Source organism: Camellia sinensis, chromosome 8, assembly GCF_055761805.1.
Source record: "Camellia sinensis isolate YWXY chromosome 8, ASM5576180v1, whole genome shotgun sequence".
Lineage (NCBI taxonomy): Eukaryota > Viridiplantae > Streptophyta > Magnoliopsida > Ericales > Theaceae > Camellia > Camellia sinensis.
Genome location: NC_138968.1, coordinates 105,402,665 through 105,418,800, shown reverse-complemented (window position 1 = coordinate 105,418,800; position 16,136 = coordinate 105,402,665). Strand labels below are relative to the sequence as shown.

Genomic DNA, 16,136 nt, shown 5'->3' with positions numbered 1-16,136 from the left:
TCGCACTCCGGAGAAATCCACTGCTTTGTGACATCATTAAAGTGTGTAGATTTGTAAACACATGGCAACTCTGGCAGTTGGCCCCCATTTGCAATTGTCTGATTTTTTTTTGTTCAACTAGTAAGTTAAATAAGAATGATGGTAGTAGAATCATCTTTAAAAAAAAAAAACCGAAAAAAAAATTAAAGAAGACCCACCGCCTCGTGTACCCTAACTGGAAGAGATTTTGACCCACACCTATGCTCGTCTTCAATTGATTTCTATTGTCAATGTTAGCATTTGATTGCTTCTACAAGGAGGAAGTTCCAATAGAAAAATATATATATTAGGAAGACAAGGTAATAGTCAACAATAAACAAACATAAGAAAAGTTTACCAGCCAATTGGCATCATTCCACTTCTTGTCAATCAAGTTTTTCCATTTCTCGAGGTCACATTCAGGCGGTGGGTGGCTTCTAGCATACTCCTCTCCCTTAGCACTTTTAAGGTTCAGGTATTTTTTTCGTAGTCTGTAGGTGTAACTGCTCAAGCTCCGTCCACACTTTGTTGCCACCGCTTTGCTAACATTTGTGGAGTCACCTTCCATGTCAAATTGATCCTAGCAACAGCCACAAATCTTGTAAGTCATAATTAATTATATTACATTAATTCAATCAATTATGTAAAACTTTTACCGTTAGACGCTGAAACATAGGTGCTGTAACTTCTTCGTTGACATGTTTCCACCTGCGAATGCTAAAGTCTGGCAAGTGTGTTCGGACCTCAACACCAATTTTGGAGACTAATTGAGAGGCATGATCCCCCACTGGTGCACGATACTCCTGTGGTATAGGAACTTTGAGCTTTCCATCTTTTTGAACCATTGCTTGAACCTTCAACCCGCGTGTCAAGCCACGAGGGTGTCTAGTAGGCACTGTTTTAAAGACATAACATTGTCTGGTTAGCAATTAATTAAAGCGAAATCATAAAGCAATATAAGTAACTTTTTTTACACATTGAACGGTTCTACACAAATACAAGAAAAAGATTGCTAAGTTTGCATTAAAGATAATGTGCTTCTTAGGTACGTAGTTTACCTTTTGCTCATCTCTTAAAATTTCCATTTATGCAGATGGAAAATACATAAAATGGAGAAATATTATGTTGAAGACACAGTAGCTGTAAATAAACTAAGTATGACAATAATGATTTAGTACAACAAAAAGAAAATACACCTTAAAAACACAATTAGTACTTCTCATCAAACCTCTCCACATAAAAAAAGAGGCTCATGGTTAAGTAGGTGTATTCTCATTCGCTACAAAAGCAAAAATAGCTACTAGTTTGGCATCCTATATAAATATAGCTTTAGCTTTTTTGAGCAATTGGACTAGCTTGCCCCGGATATGGAGGCTCATGACCTCATTAGAACCACCAACCAACTCCCCCCCTATGAACACAGCGGGTACGGTAGGTCGACATCCTAATGACAACAACTCTGTTTCCAGTTGTCGTCCATTAGGAAGTTCATCAAGCTCATAAACAGCAAGACTGGCCCCAAAACCGTGTATCAGTATTTTGATGGTGTGGAAAAAGCAGCAACCGCTTTTGCTGAAGATCACAACTGGCTTTTCAGCTCCCAAAGCCAATTCCTATACCAACCAGCCCAAGCAGACACCAAACCACTTATCCCAAGTGTGACTGCATGGCTACATCTGAAAATACTCATCTGAAAATACTCTTTCCAAAACAGTAAAGCATTTTATCATTGTTTGAGAGTGACCTCACATATGTCCATGTAATATCTATGTACATGGAATAGCAAGTTGAACATATATTCTAAAAGAGTAGCCATGCAGTCACACTTGGGAAAAATATATTCTAAAACATAGATAGTTCATTGTTAACATTTCCAAAATAGTAAAGCATTTATCATTGTTTGAGAGTGACCTCACATATGTCCATGTAATATCTATGTACATGGAATAGCAAGTTGAACATAAGAAGATCCTTAATATATATGATAAACGTGATCATCATGCAATGGTTTTACATTCTCAAATGGCACCATTTAACACTGATGTAGCATATATATATATATATACTAGCGTATACCCGTGCCTGAAGGCACGGTATAAATAATTGTTATCGCAACACTATTTAAATTTAAGATTAAAATGCAATTATAAAAATATATTTAATAGAGTAAGAAATATATGAGCTCTCTTGTTATTTGGGTTGGCTAAACAAATCTTTATGAATTGCAACTTTACAACCAAACCCACAAAAAAAAAATGGTCGACTTGGTGATTTTCAGATAATCAGAAAATCTGAAAGCAAGAACCGAAGCAAGAATTAATCAGAACTATCAACTGAATTTTGCTTAGAAACCTTTTTGGCAGGTGATTTAAAAAATCCCAAACAACCAAAATTTAAGATTACAGATACAAAATTTAATATCTATATCTATTATAGATATATAGATATGTAGACATATAAATATTTCAAATCAAAGTGCTTCCCTTCCTCATCTTGTGGGTTTTACTCAACCAATCTTCTCTAATCATGTATATATTAATTGGATATAGTGAAACCCAATAAAGAAATAAATAAGAGTAGAGAAAGAAAGTTGGCCAGTGGTTGATCAATTGGTATACAATCAGATTGCAATTACTATGGATCTTGGCAATTCCACTCCTCCCACAACAAACACACTTGTCTGTTACTGCAGTTCCTTTCTTTCATTTTCTTGTTCTAGTTGTTTCTGTGTTTCAGTTTCTGTTTCACTTTCCTTGATTTCTGGAAGGGTTTCTTGGTCCCCAAATGTCCTCTTCTTCTCCTAAACATGACTCATGATTCTCTAATAATGTCTTGCGAATTGCTGACTGGTTCAACTCAAGAAAACCAGCAAGAAAACCAGTAATGATTACAGATGAAAAATATCCAGATTCAAAACTCAGTTAAAAATCAACCCAATCAAACAAAACCCACAAAAAATTCAGCAAAAGAATATTATGAATTGCAACTTCACAACCAAACCCACAAAAAAATTCAGATTCAAGCAAAAAATAAGCAATAAATGAACCCATATCCATTCAGTTAAAAAATGGAACACCCTCTCAGACCCATTCAAACAAACACTTAATGGGTGTGAAGCCCTGGACTGAAATGGGTTGGGGATTAACCTCTGAAATTTCAAATGATGAAAATAAAAAGATTCAGAACTATGAAATTCTGATTCTAAAGGGTGAGAAGAACAGTTGTGATAGAGATTGCCATACCTGAGCGATGAAATCGCAACCTCTGAAATTGCAACCTCTAAACTATGATCACCAAAAAACTGTAAAGCATAACCTATTGCGAAGGGAACAACCAAGGGTGGGAAAAATCATCAAACTCAAACTCAATTCATTGACCCACACACAAACTCCATTCATTGACCCACACACACCAAATCTTCAGATTGATTCACTTAAAATCTGATCCAGAAACTGATTGTATTTCGGGGAAAAAAATACAACAGAGAGAGGGAGGAGGACAGGAATACCTTGTGATGAAGAGGAGCGTCGGTGATGAAGAGGAGCGTCGGTTACAAACTGATGAGAACAGAGAAGGGAGAGGGATAAAGATAGAATAGAGGGGAGACGTGGGCAAGCGGGAAGGGGAGTAGAGAGAGATAAGGATAGAATAGAGGGGAGACGTGGGAGAGGAGGAAGTTCACTCTTTCTTTGGGCGGGAAGTATGTGTAGGTATATATTTAGGGATAATCTCAGCCATCTATATAAATAAACAAATAAATCTTCACCATTCAAATGTCCTAGTAGGACAATTGTTTCTACTATAAATTCAAAAACCCTCTTCCCATATTATATAGATATATATATATATGTATATATATATATATATATAATACATCCTAATTTGGTATCTAGAATGTCGGCTTGCGTCCTCTGTCTTAAATTTATTTATTTTTTCTATTTCAAAATCGGTAGTGCTATATACACTGATTGATATAGTAATTAGTGTATTAACATAGTTATGATTAACATACATTATACAAATTACAAAGGTTCAAAATTTGTAAAATTATGTCACATCATTCGTTAGTACATTAATTGATATATCATTTGATATATATAGCATTATTCATTTCCAAATACTTGTATATATCTTGAAATTTTTATATATCTCGACTCTCATATAATTTAATATTTACAAGTGGTTTGATACAAAAGAACAAAGAGATTTGAGAATATATGATCGGTAACTCAAAATAGCAACAATTAATGAAATGATCATTCAGATATATAGATCGAGATATTCAACCGACTTAAGTACCAATCAGATTTTTTTTTTTTTGATTCAAAAAGTACCAATCAGATTTAAGCTAATGGTAAAGATGGCAGAAATTGGTTTTTGGATTTGGACAAATATATAGATGGTAGATTTTTTTTTATTTATTTAAACAATTCAATTACTCTAAACTATTTATAATGGGGTTAAATAGTTTATTTATTTAAACAATTCAATCACATGGTGCCTTCTTTGATTGAGTTTGGTTTACGGGATAGGGCTTATCGCTTATCCCATTTACATTAATGGTTTGTCTAATAGTATGAAAGGTGACGAGTACTATCACATAACAATGGCATGCTATACCCTTTTCTATACCCAATAATTTCTCCTTCTTCAATGTTTTTGTTCAAAGAACTAGGAATGCTTGAAAACTAAGAGCATCTCCAATAGAGATGTTAACTTTGTGTGTTATATGACAAAAAATTACAAGTGAGACCAAAACTAAAATAAAAAATAAAAAATCAATCCCTATGAAACAAATTGCTTGAATTTTTTTGCACCATAGAATTATATTAAAACAGAGAATTTGTTTAGCTTAGTAAAATTCAGTATCTTACCGACACTAGATTGGGGGGCTGCCTCCCTCGGTGCCTCCATATCGACATCAAGTGGCTGTGAGTGTTGGGTATCCACATTGTCATGTAAATCCCCATTTGGAACAACAATTGCCTCGTGCGAAGGTTGAAGAGATGACTGCGCCAATCGTTTTGGTGGCATTGGTAAGCCCTAAAAAACATAATACAAAAGCATAAACAATAAATACATAAAAATGGATAAGTAAAGATATGTATATGGAAACCCATCAAGGCCACTGTTGATATTTGTAATCTGATCCAGTCCACTCCTTTTCTTCCCAATACTGGTCCTGACAAGTGGTTGAATATTTTTAAAATGGTCAGGTAAAGGGTGTTGTCACTCAAAAACCTGTAGGCAAGTTGAGTGGTTGAGTGGTTGTGAGCTACCAGTAGTTCTAATATCTTTAATTGGTTTTTCCTAATTGTGTGCTTTGCAAGTTGTCAATCTGGTGTTTCCAACATGGTCAAATTATGTCTTATTTCATTATACATTTGTGTTCCAGCTAACTTACTCCTACAGTTTGTTTTGGTATGCATATTGTTGTATGTAGGATGTATATTTTCTAGTTTTATTTTATGACTTATTCATCCAATAAAGTATACGGAAATATAAAGATAGTATTAACAAAGCATCGTTAACAAATATATAGCTATCGGTGACAATAAAAAAAATTAATGGCCATACATATAGTACCTCATCGTCAACACTTTCAAAGGACTCAACATCAGTGTCATCCTCATGATCTGACGGTATGTAGTCATCATCATCTACCCTAATTTTCTTTCCCTTTTGATGAACACGATTGGGCTGAGTAGAACCCATCAAAGAAGTTGCTATACGCTTCAATTGTAGAGCATCCATTTTCTTATTATTCTTCTTGATTGTCTTATATCTTTCCATTTCGTACTCTGTTCACTTCTGTTTCGCTAGAAAACCTGGTTTGATCCATTGTTTCTCCCCTTTGGCCATTTTGGTAACTAAAAAGCATAAATTGATATCAAACATGAAATATAAAGCATAATTTTACTTGAAGAGACGCAACAAAATATAGCATAACCATGTAATGCATTAAAAACATATGTCCATATAGAAACCTAAAAAAAACAAAAACTACATATCATAATCCATATCAGGTTCCATATCAAGATCCATATCATCATCAAGTACGCCAAGTTCTTCATCTTCTTCATCATCTCTACCATCTCTCTTTGTTTTATTTGAAATAACCTCAGCTTCAATATCATCCCTATGAAATCGAATAATATCTTCAATGTTGATTGGGACAACTGAGTTAATGTTTTCTTGTTGGAATGCATCATTAAATTATAGTTGATCTGGTGGTTCTCCATCACCAACCTATAGCGATCCCGGGTTTACCCTCGTTATACTGTGATCCGGACATGTGTCCGTGGATGTTGGTAGTTGTTTATTATCTTGTTTACATCCTTTCTTACTTTGTATTTGAGTTATAGGATGTGTTGGGCGGGTTGGTTTCAGGTTGGTTGAGTTTAGAAACCAAAACTAGTTGCCCAGATTTTTGGCCTGTCCGCTCGAGCGGGGAATACATCCATCCAGTATCTTGTTGTGCAGTGTTGTGAGCTCGAGCAGAGGCCTGGTTCTGCAAAAGTGCTGGGCGAGAGCATTCTGCGCTCGAGCGGGAGGTTGGCCGCTCGAGCGGAAGTCTGTGAGTGGCCGCTCGAGCGGGGTGTTTTACGCTCGAGCGGAAGACTGGGTTTAAATCCCGAAATTGTGACTTTTCAAATCACTTTTTCACTTTCTCTTCTCTCTCTTACTTTTCCCAAATCACCATTGTTGAGCCTCTCACTCTAGACTCTACCTTCTCTCTAGGTTTTGATCTAGTAGGAGTGATTTACTCACCTTTGGCCTTTACAAAAAAGTTGTTGATCGTCGAGGGCTTCATTTTAATCTGAAAATCTCGGGTTTTGGAGCACGTTGGGTTTTGTCATCTTCTCCTTTGGGACTCCGAATTTGAGGTAGGGATAACCTACTCCTCTCTATGGGTTTTGTCTTTAGATTTTGGTATTTTGAGATGTTGGGCTTGGTTTGGTAAATTTGTGAAAGTTTGGGGCTTTTGTGTAATTTTTACAAAAGTTGGGGTTTTATTCATATTAAACCTAGATGCATGTTTGGCATAGAAAAATGGAATGATTGTAGAATCATTGATGAAAATGGAACCTAAGGGTTGAAATGGTAATTATGGAAAATGGCCTAATTACATTGTTTAATTAATTGGGATAATTAATTGGTGAGAAATGAGGAAATGAAATGTTGATTGAATATCCATTTGTGCATTTATTTTCTGTTTTAGAAATAACTGCTTTGGGCTATCAGTGGAGGATAGTCGAGATTGTTGTAGACAATGCATGATGATTAGGTAAACGGAAACTAATCAATGGAATGTGTCATGGAACTTGACGGTTGATAGAATACATTAATTGTGTGTATTGTGTGATTGTATATAGAACCAATGTGTTTATATACGTTATGTGTAGAGGAGGAGATAGGGGATGTACTCCGCGGTTTAGGGGAAGATAGGGGATGTACCTCTAAACCGGATAGGTATTGGGAGGAGATAGGGGATGAACTCCGTAGACAGAGCTCATATGCTTGTCTAGAGAAGTGAAGATAGAGCTCATATGCTTATCTTTGAGAAGTGTGGATACAGCTTATATGCTTATCTGTGGATATTGTTGATATACATATCTGTTGTAGAGTGTGGATACAGCTTGTATGCTTATCTGTGGATATTGTTGATATACATATCTGTTGAGAATGTGGATATAGCTTTTATGCTAATCTGAATGTGAGATATAGTTTTTATACATATCTGTGGAAATGATGATAGAGCTAGCATGCTTATCTGTTGAAAAAGGGAAAATGAAAAGTAATTGGGACTTGTAAGTCGTTGACATAAATATGTAATTTATGTGATTGTATCAGTGTTGACCAACTATCAATTGCTAATGTTTTAGTCATTGTCCATGGTTGGTTTAGTGTATTTCTACTGGGCTGTGGCTCACCCTATATGGGAATATCATTTTCAGGTACAGGAAGCATGCCACCTCCAAGGACATAGCTTGGAAGGCTAGAGGCGGACATAGTGTAGTTGTTTTACTTTTGATGTATTACATGTAACTTCAAGCCAAGGGCTTAATGTGTAAACGAGTTAGTACTCTTTGTTGAAACCAAGTGTTAACTTGGAAAGCTGTAAGCCCGTAGGGCATTTTGTTTTGATGTTAACATGTAATACTTATGTAATGAAACTCAATGCAATAGAGGAATGTGGTTAGTTTATATGTAAATGCTTGTCTTATCTTATGGGTTTAATGTTATTATTTTGAGGGCGTTACAAACCTCTGGCACATCAAACACACCTCTATGTTGGACCCGTTGCACGACTTGCCAAGGTTGCCCCCATTTGGTGTCATTCAGGTAGAACACTAGCTTAGCTTGACTAGGCAAGATAAAAGGGTCAAATTGATACCATCGGCTTGTGACATCGATGCTTGTGCAATATGTGTCAGCTCGTACTGTTCTACTTCTACCAGTGTTACCGGTGTTGTACCATTCACATTGAAACAAAACAACTTTATTTTGACACATGTACTCAAATTCCCAAATATTGCACAAGTGACCGTAGAATTCGTGCATCTCTCCCTTGTAGTCCCCTTCGGTAAGCACACCACTGTTTTGACTCTTACGACGATTGTCTAATTCCTTCGTGTGGAATCTGACACCATTGATTATACAACCCGAGTACTCTTTCACTAGCAAATTAGGACCATTCGCTAAGGACCACAATTCTTCGGTTGCTTCTGGTGCCTCATCAACTCTCAATCTATTTATCTACATCCACATGCAATGTGCAACACTTGAATTATGTTAGTAATGTTTGTATTTTATACAAGCCTAATAGTGTTTGGCCAATTGTGAATATTAAAAATGACTTACATATTCTTTGAACCACTTTGGAAATTCCTTCTGTTGTATCTGAGTTATATCTTGTCCACTGGGAATTTGTAACAAATTCTTGTGTTCCCTACTCAAATAGTTTTGGTTAATGTGTGAAATACTACTATTATTAATGACTAATAACATGATAATTGTTAAAATATATATAATTATAAGAAACACGTACTGAAGATACTTCTCTATCTCAGGGCTATTATATAATAAGAACCAATGAGCAATATCACGAAGTTCCTGTGACATCTCAACATGCTTTCTGATTTGGCCAATAGGACGAGCAGTTTCGGTAAATATTATCAAACCTTCATGACGGCATCCATAATCTTCATTTCGTGCATCTCGATTATGCACGGTTTCAATCCCTTCAAGGTACATTGAGCAAAAAGTAATGCACTCCTTGACAATGTAAGCCTCTGCAATAGAACCTTCTGGTCGAGCTCGATTGGTGACAAACTTTTTCAAAGATCCGAGAAACCTTGAAGAGATAACCAATTACGAGTATGGTTAGGCACACAACGTAATCTATACCTTTCATTTGAAAGTACAATTTTAGAAATTACCTTTCAATCGGGTACATCCACCGATATTGCACAGGTCCTCCGAGAATAGTCTCACGTGGCAAGTGAATGGCCAAATGAACCATCACATCGAAGAAGGCTGGAGGAAAGATCTTTTCAAACTTACATAGTATGAGTACTATACGTTCCTCTAATTCCTCCATTTTACTCAGTGTCCTTGAGCATAAATCTTGGAAGAAGCTACCTAACTCAAAAAGTGCTGTACTGATCTCTTTATCTACGTAACCACGCATCCCAATAGGAAGAATCCGTTGTATAAGTACATGGCAGTCGTGGCTTTTCAATCCTGTTAATCTACCATTTTTTGCATTTACTGATCTCGAAATGTTTGCCGCGTACCCATCTGGATACTTGACTGATTTCAAGAATTCAAAGAAACCCTCTCTCTCTTTAGGGGTCAATGAGAAGCTGGCTCGCGGCTTCACATATGATCCATCGGGATTTGTTGTCAGCCACAATTCTTTCCTTATATTCATGTCTTCTAAATCCATTCGTGCCTTATCTGTATCCTTGTTCTTTCCATCAATTCCCAACATCATTCCAAAAACATTTTCACTAAAGTTCTTCTCCACATGCATGACATCAATGTTGTGTCGAAGCCTCCTTTTCTTCCAATACGGTAGCTCATACAAGATGCTTACCTTTGTCCAATTTGGGTTCTGACGAGGTCTTTTCCTGTTGCTTGGATGTTTTCCATATGTGACACCCGTCACGCTACCCAATTGTTCTTCAATCTTTTCTATCGGTATCACCAAAGATCTCTTCTGTTTTTCATGCTTGCCATTATATGCTCTACTCTTTCGCCTTTCTGGGTGGTCATCAGGCAAGTAGCATCGATGGTTACTGTACGCAGTCTTACTTCTTAAAGATTCAAAATATGGTTCATCATTGTAAGTGTAACAAGAGTAATGACCCTTTGTTCTCCATCCAGAAATGTCACCAAATGCGGGCCAATCATGTATCGTCCACAGCAAAGCTGCACGCATGCAGAAAGTCTCACCAGTCGAGGCATCATAGGTTAATGTACCATTTTTCCATAATTCATTCAATTCTTCCACTAAAGGTCTCATGTAGACATCAATATCAATTCCTGGTTGTGATTCACCAGGAATAAGTAATGACAACATGAAAAATGGGTCCTTCATAGCCAACCACGGTGGCAAGTTGTACGGAATGAGTACGACAGGCCACAAACTATATGAGTTATTCATATTTCCGAAAGGGTTGAAACCATCAGTAGCCAACCCTAGCCTCACATTCCGAGGCTCCAAGGCAAATCCAGGATGTTGTGTATCGAATTCCTTCCACTCATCACTATCTGCAGGATGCCTCAATACACCGTCATCTAGACGTTTTTCCTTGAACCATTTCATATCCTCGGCTCTCTTCCTCGACATGTATAACCTTTTCAATCTCGGTGTTAACGGGAAGTATCGAAGAACCTTACGAGAGATCTTCTTACCTCTACCATGATTTGTCTTGTATCTAGAAGCCTTACAATTTGGACATTTATCCAATGTTGCATTCCCCTTCCAAAAGAGCACACAATCGTTTACACAAGCATCAATGAGCTCGTATGACAAACCCAATTCACGTAGTATTTTTTTAGCTTCATAAGTTGACTTTGGAACCAAATTATCCTTCGGTAAAAGTTTTGTTAAAAACTCTAGCATCATGTCAACTGACTTATTACTCCAATGGTTTGTTACCTTCATATTAAGTATCTCGATGACAAATTTTAACAAAGTATAATTTGTGCCACCTGGGTACACCTCACGTTTGGCATCATTCAATAATTTATCAAAAGTGCGAGCCTCCTCCTCTTGAGTTGTATTAGTTGATTCCCCTCTTATTTGATCTTCCACTAAGGCATCAATACCTCCCAAAACCTCATTGCCCTCAACGGGTATATCATGATGATAAGCCTCGTTTGATTCACGGGGTTCCCCATGCACGTGCCAGATAGTGTAAGTTGGAATAATCCCATGTTGCAGCAAATGAATTTGGACAATTTGAAATTTTTGACGAACAACATTCACACACTTTCGACAAGGGCACAAAATTTTACCATCTCGATCGATAACCGCCATTGCAAAACGGAGAAATGATATTACCCCATCATTATATGCCCGACTTATCCTTCCATCAACTGTGCTACCTAATGCAATCCAACTCTTGTCCATGTCTGACTATGCCGAGTTAATTAAAGTTAGGTGAATAGGACAAATTTCATATAGAAATATATATATATATATATATATTTCAATTAAAAAAAATTTCAAGTCCAATGATGATACCGAGTTATATAAATTACAACCACACATAAATCAATTGAGAAAATAGCCAAAGCAATTTAGCGTAAACAGAAGAAGTATTCACAACCAAAACATAAACCACAGCAAAATAACCATCAATAAGAAGACAAATATCATAAGTCAGAGAAAATTTAACCAATAAAACAGTGAGCTGAGAGTAAAAAGCAGATAACATGGCACAGAAAGAAAACCCACAATATGCCACATTGAGTTTCTAAAGCAGTCAATTTAAGTACTCAAATATCCAAATGCAAAATGATATGATTGAACTACACGTATTTGGAAAAATATATATATGCCCCGAATACCAGAATTGACAAATCTATCAACTAAATTGGGATATTGAAAAAATAAGACATTGGGAAACAATAACTATTCTGGCTCACATTTCACTCGGTAAACAAAATGTGATTAAATTTTGCAGAGGAACTTAATAATGTACTTGAGGAGCTATGCGTATAAGAAATGAACAATGCCAATATAATTAATAGCCACATGCGACAATTCCAATGAATGCCCCGAGACTATAATTTAGTACTTAGCCTGTTATTGCAGTTAGTACTCTGTTTGATTTTCTCTTTACTCAACATTATACGAAGTCCAGAGAAGTTAAAGCAACATATGCTAATTTAAGGGTGTAATATTCCAATTTTCATTAAATTGATAGTTGTGAGAGAAAAAATAATTAATTAATATGTAATATATAATATTTTATCTTATTGATTATTTTAATATTTTTTATTTTTATTGACTATTTTAGCCAAAATCTATCATCCCAAACATATAGACTCAAACTCCCCTAAAAACTTAGAAATGCACATGAGAGAGAGGACTGGGGCCACTGTTTTGTTTGGGAAGTGTTGGATTGGAGATGATAACAGTGAATGGTTTGTAAGAAAAAGTTGAAAACCCTTGAAAGAGAGAATAATTCCTTCATGGAGCCAAGGGGCTGTGAACTGTTACTCACTGTTTTAGATAATTCAAAGTATACAGATTTTGGATGCAAAGCTAAGGGTCATAAGCGCCGCAAATAAATTATTTTAGCCAAATAAATAAAATAAAATAAAAATAAAGAAAAAAGATTCACACTCTACCCTATATCAGTACACGATATAATATAGTATAAAAATTATATAAATTTATAAATTTTATAAATATATTGACTTTTTTTTAATAAAAAAAAATCAACAAAAGGAAAGTTTCTTGATGAAAATTGCAGATATACAAAGATAGTGTACAATATACAGATACATCAATAAGAAAATCCATAGATAAATGCATCAAACTGAAACACAAATGAAAGACAAATTAGAATATGATATCAGAACACCAAAAGCAAGATATTAATCTTAGAACATTAAAAAGATATTCACTTCAAGTAGACAAAGCTCAAAGATATCATATATACTAATCAGGTCTCCACATTTCAATTTTTTTGTCACTAATTTTCTTTGGCATCCAACGTGCCTTTTTAAATGATGGTGCATAATGCTAAGGGCACAAAGGGAGCTAGTAAAAGTAATTCAAAACATAATTACCAAATAAAGTATGTAGCGTAACTTTAAACTTAATCTCACCTATTTTTCTCAGCAAAAATTAAGATTTATTGATGTAATAGAAAAGGTTATAAAAGTACACCGCAAATACAAAATGAAACTTAAAGCTGTTTTGGGAATAAATTAATTCCCTTTGTCATCTTAATGACAAAGCTCAACCATGTCTTCAATTCCTATCTCCTATCTCTTATCCTCACGTACAAAATAATGGGTTTGTTTTGTTCTAATAACTAAATTAATTGAAATGGGAAGGAAACTGGTATGCTTGACTGAAATGTTTGATCCATTTCAATCAAACACTTCACCAACCAGACTCCAAACAGGAACACACCAACAAAAACTAAGAACAACAACCAACACACAGCATCAGTAACATACAGGGACAACAGACACACATAGATCAGAAACAGATCAGCCAAGAATCTGCAACAGAGCAGACAAAAAACCACAACCAGAGCAGACAAAAACCAGCAACATAGCAGACAAAAACCAGCGACAGAGCACCCAGAAACTAACAACAGATCAGTAACACACAGGAACAGATCAGCAACTTATTTGATGCATATTCCAATATACAAAGATTCATGATTAGGAAGATCTAACTCCCAAACAAGCATTGACACTAGATAATGTTTATGATGATGTTTACGGACCTGATATGGGATCACCTTCAAGCCAAGGCCCCAAGCTAGACCTCTTGTCCAAAAAACATTTAGAAAAAAAATTGGGATTGTGTTCTTTCTGGATAGGTGATTCTACTCTTCAATGTTCTTAAAGATTGAAGAGTTGCTGCCTTGAGTCAATGCTTAAGGCTCCAACCAGGTCAAAACTATGGGTACTCTGCTCTCACATATGGAGAAAGGCATATGTATGAATTAGAATATGACAGACTTCCACATTTCATTCTATCAGACCAACTCAGTGAGATCCTAGCCACTAGGAGGAATTCCACCAGAAGTACAACATAAGATTATCTAGGGGGTAATACTTAAGGTGAATTGGTATACCCTTGGAGGAATTCCACCAAAAGCATCTGAAGTTTACAAAATACCCAGGGCCAATAAAAATCAACATTGGTTTGCCCAATTTGCAACAAAATTTCAATAACATTTGACCCCTTCATGTACTTAACTTTGCCGCTACCTTCTACTACCACTCGGACAATGACAGTAACCGTATTTTATGGTAATGGGAGTGGTCTTCCAACGCAATACACTATTACTCTCCTAAAACATGGCTGCTGTAAAGATCTCAGTCAGGCTCTGAGTACTACATGCTGCTTAAGGAGCGATGAAAGCATGTTGCTTGCAGAGGTAATTTATATCTTCTTGACTTCTATTATATATTTACTAATCTGTTGCTAATTCTTTATGTATTAGTCTTCTGAAGCCCTGGATTTTTAATATGCAGGTTTACGAACATCGAACATATCGATATTTAGAGAACCCTTCGGAACCATTACCTTCTATAAAAGATGATGAACATATTGTAGCCTACGGGCTTCCAAAGCGGGCAGAATTAACAAGACTAGAGATATGTCATCGATACTTGGAAAAGTGAGTTCTCATTCTTGAATCCTTAGTTGTTACGTTCCCACTTGGCTAAGATTCAAAAATCTTGAATCCTACCATGCCTTGTGTGTTTGGTCTTTATTGGGTAGAGTTGACATGTCTGAATGAGTCTATGGTTTTTATTTCCTTGTTAGGGATGCCAAATTGCCTAGTTGCATAGATGCTCTGATTGATCTTTTTAGTTTTTTGGTCTGAAGGCAATGAACTACATTATAGGAATAACCCTTGAACAAAAAGCCAAAAAGGAAGGAAAAGTAATAAAAAAAGTGAATGAAGGTGGGATGTAACCCAGGTCTGAAGTCCGGTTGCTGTGTACTAGGATAGATGACACCTTTGTTTTAAGTAAACATTTATTAGGTTTAAGACTTTTTCCTTGTAACTAAAGCATCATTGCTTTCCAGATGTTTGTCAGATAATTTCAAGGGCAGTGAGAGGAAACTTTTGTTGACACCACTGGTTACTTATCTGGAGGACACACAAACTGGAGCTGACATCGATCTTGCTATTAGTAGAGTGTTGTCCCCGTTGAGAAAGAAAACTTTTTTTAGTTCAACTATTGTTCATAGTGGCAAGGAAAATGGCTCTGCTGTGGAACCTATTGATGAATCAGCAAACATCTACGCTACCCATTCTGGACCTGGAAACCAGTCAATGGACAGCTTAGAACTGGAAGAAATGTCCTACAGGGAGTTGAGCTTTCAGCTCTGCATAACAGATAACAGAGGTTTGAACTGCAGGCCTATTTCAAAGGATTCACTCATAAAAACTGGTCAACTGGTTAAAGTTATGTTGGATTGGACTGATAAAGAACACAAATTATATGATTCCGGCTACTTAAAGGATGTTACTGAGGTTCACAAGACCAAGCTTACTGTGAAGAAAACTCGACAAGAAGCTATCTCTTTATTTTCATGCTTGGATGCATTTTTAAATGAGGAACCTTTAGGGCCTGATGACATGTGGTAGAACACTTTTAATGCTTTTGACCAGCTGAATTGCATATTTTCAGAGCAATTCACCTCAAGTATTACTGCCTCATTTTTTTTTTTCAAAATTTCAATGTAGGTACTGCCCTCGTAAAATTTGTGGGTAGGGAGGATGCATCCACATTTTAAACTAGAAAAATTCAGCCTTCCCATTGGAAACATATTCTGTCTATACAAAAACCACACGCTACAAAAACAAATTACAATAGGAAAACTTCCTACATTTATG

The 16,136-nt window shown here is 36.0% G+C and overlaps 2 protein-coding genes and 1 pseudogene across 2 annotated transcripts; 1 reads left to right on the top strand and 2 right to left on the bottom strand.

Annotated features, from left to right (window-relative positions):
• Positions 1-602: 602 nt before the first annotated feature.
• LOC114293547 (uncharacterized) lies at positions 603-5,811 on the bottom strand. The gene is made up of 3 exons (XM_082885388.1): positions 5,605-5,811; positions 4,893-5,061; positions 603-913 (listed from the first exon to the last, which is right to left on the bottom strand). Exons 1-3 carry the CDS (start codon positions 5,809-5,811, stop codon positions 654-656), a joined length of 636 nt encoding a protein of 211 aa, XP_082741514.1. The 3' UTR covers positions 603-653.
• A 168-nt stretch (positions 5,812-5,979) lies between these two features.
• On the bottom strand, positions 5,980-11,662 carry LOC114296158 (uncharacterized). Its single transcript, XM_082885387.1, has 5 exons — positions 9,462-11,662; positions 9,071-9,376; positions 8,884-8,971; positions 8,487-8,778; positions 5,980-6,005 (listed from the first exon to the last, which is right to left on the bottom strand). The coding sequence occupies exons 1-5, from the start codon at positions 11,660-11,662 to the stop codon at positions 5,980-5,982; spliced, it is 2,913 nt and encodes a 970-aa protein (XP_082741513.1).
• Positions 11,663-14,513: 2,851 nt separating this feature from the next.
• On the top strand, positions 14,514-15,887 carry LOC145797942 (ubiquitin carboxyl-terminal hydrolase 10 pseudogene; annotated as a pseudogene).
• The last annotated feature ends 249 nt before the right edge of the window (positions 15,888-16,136 follow it).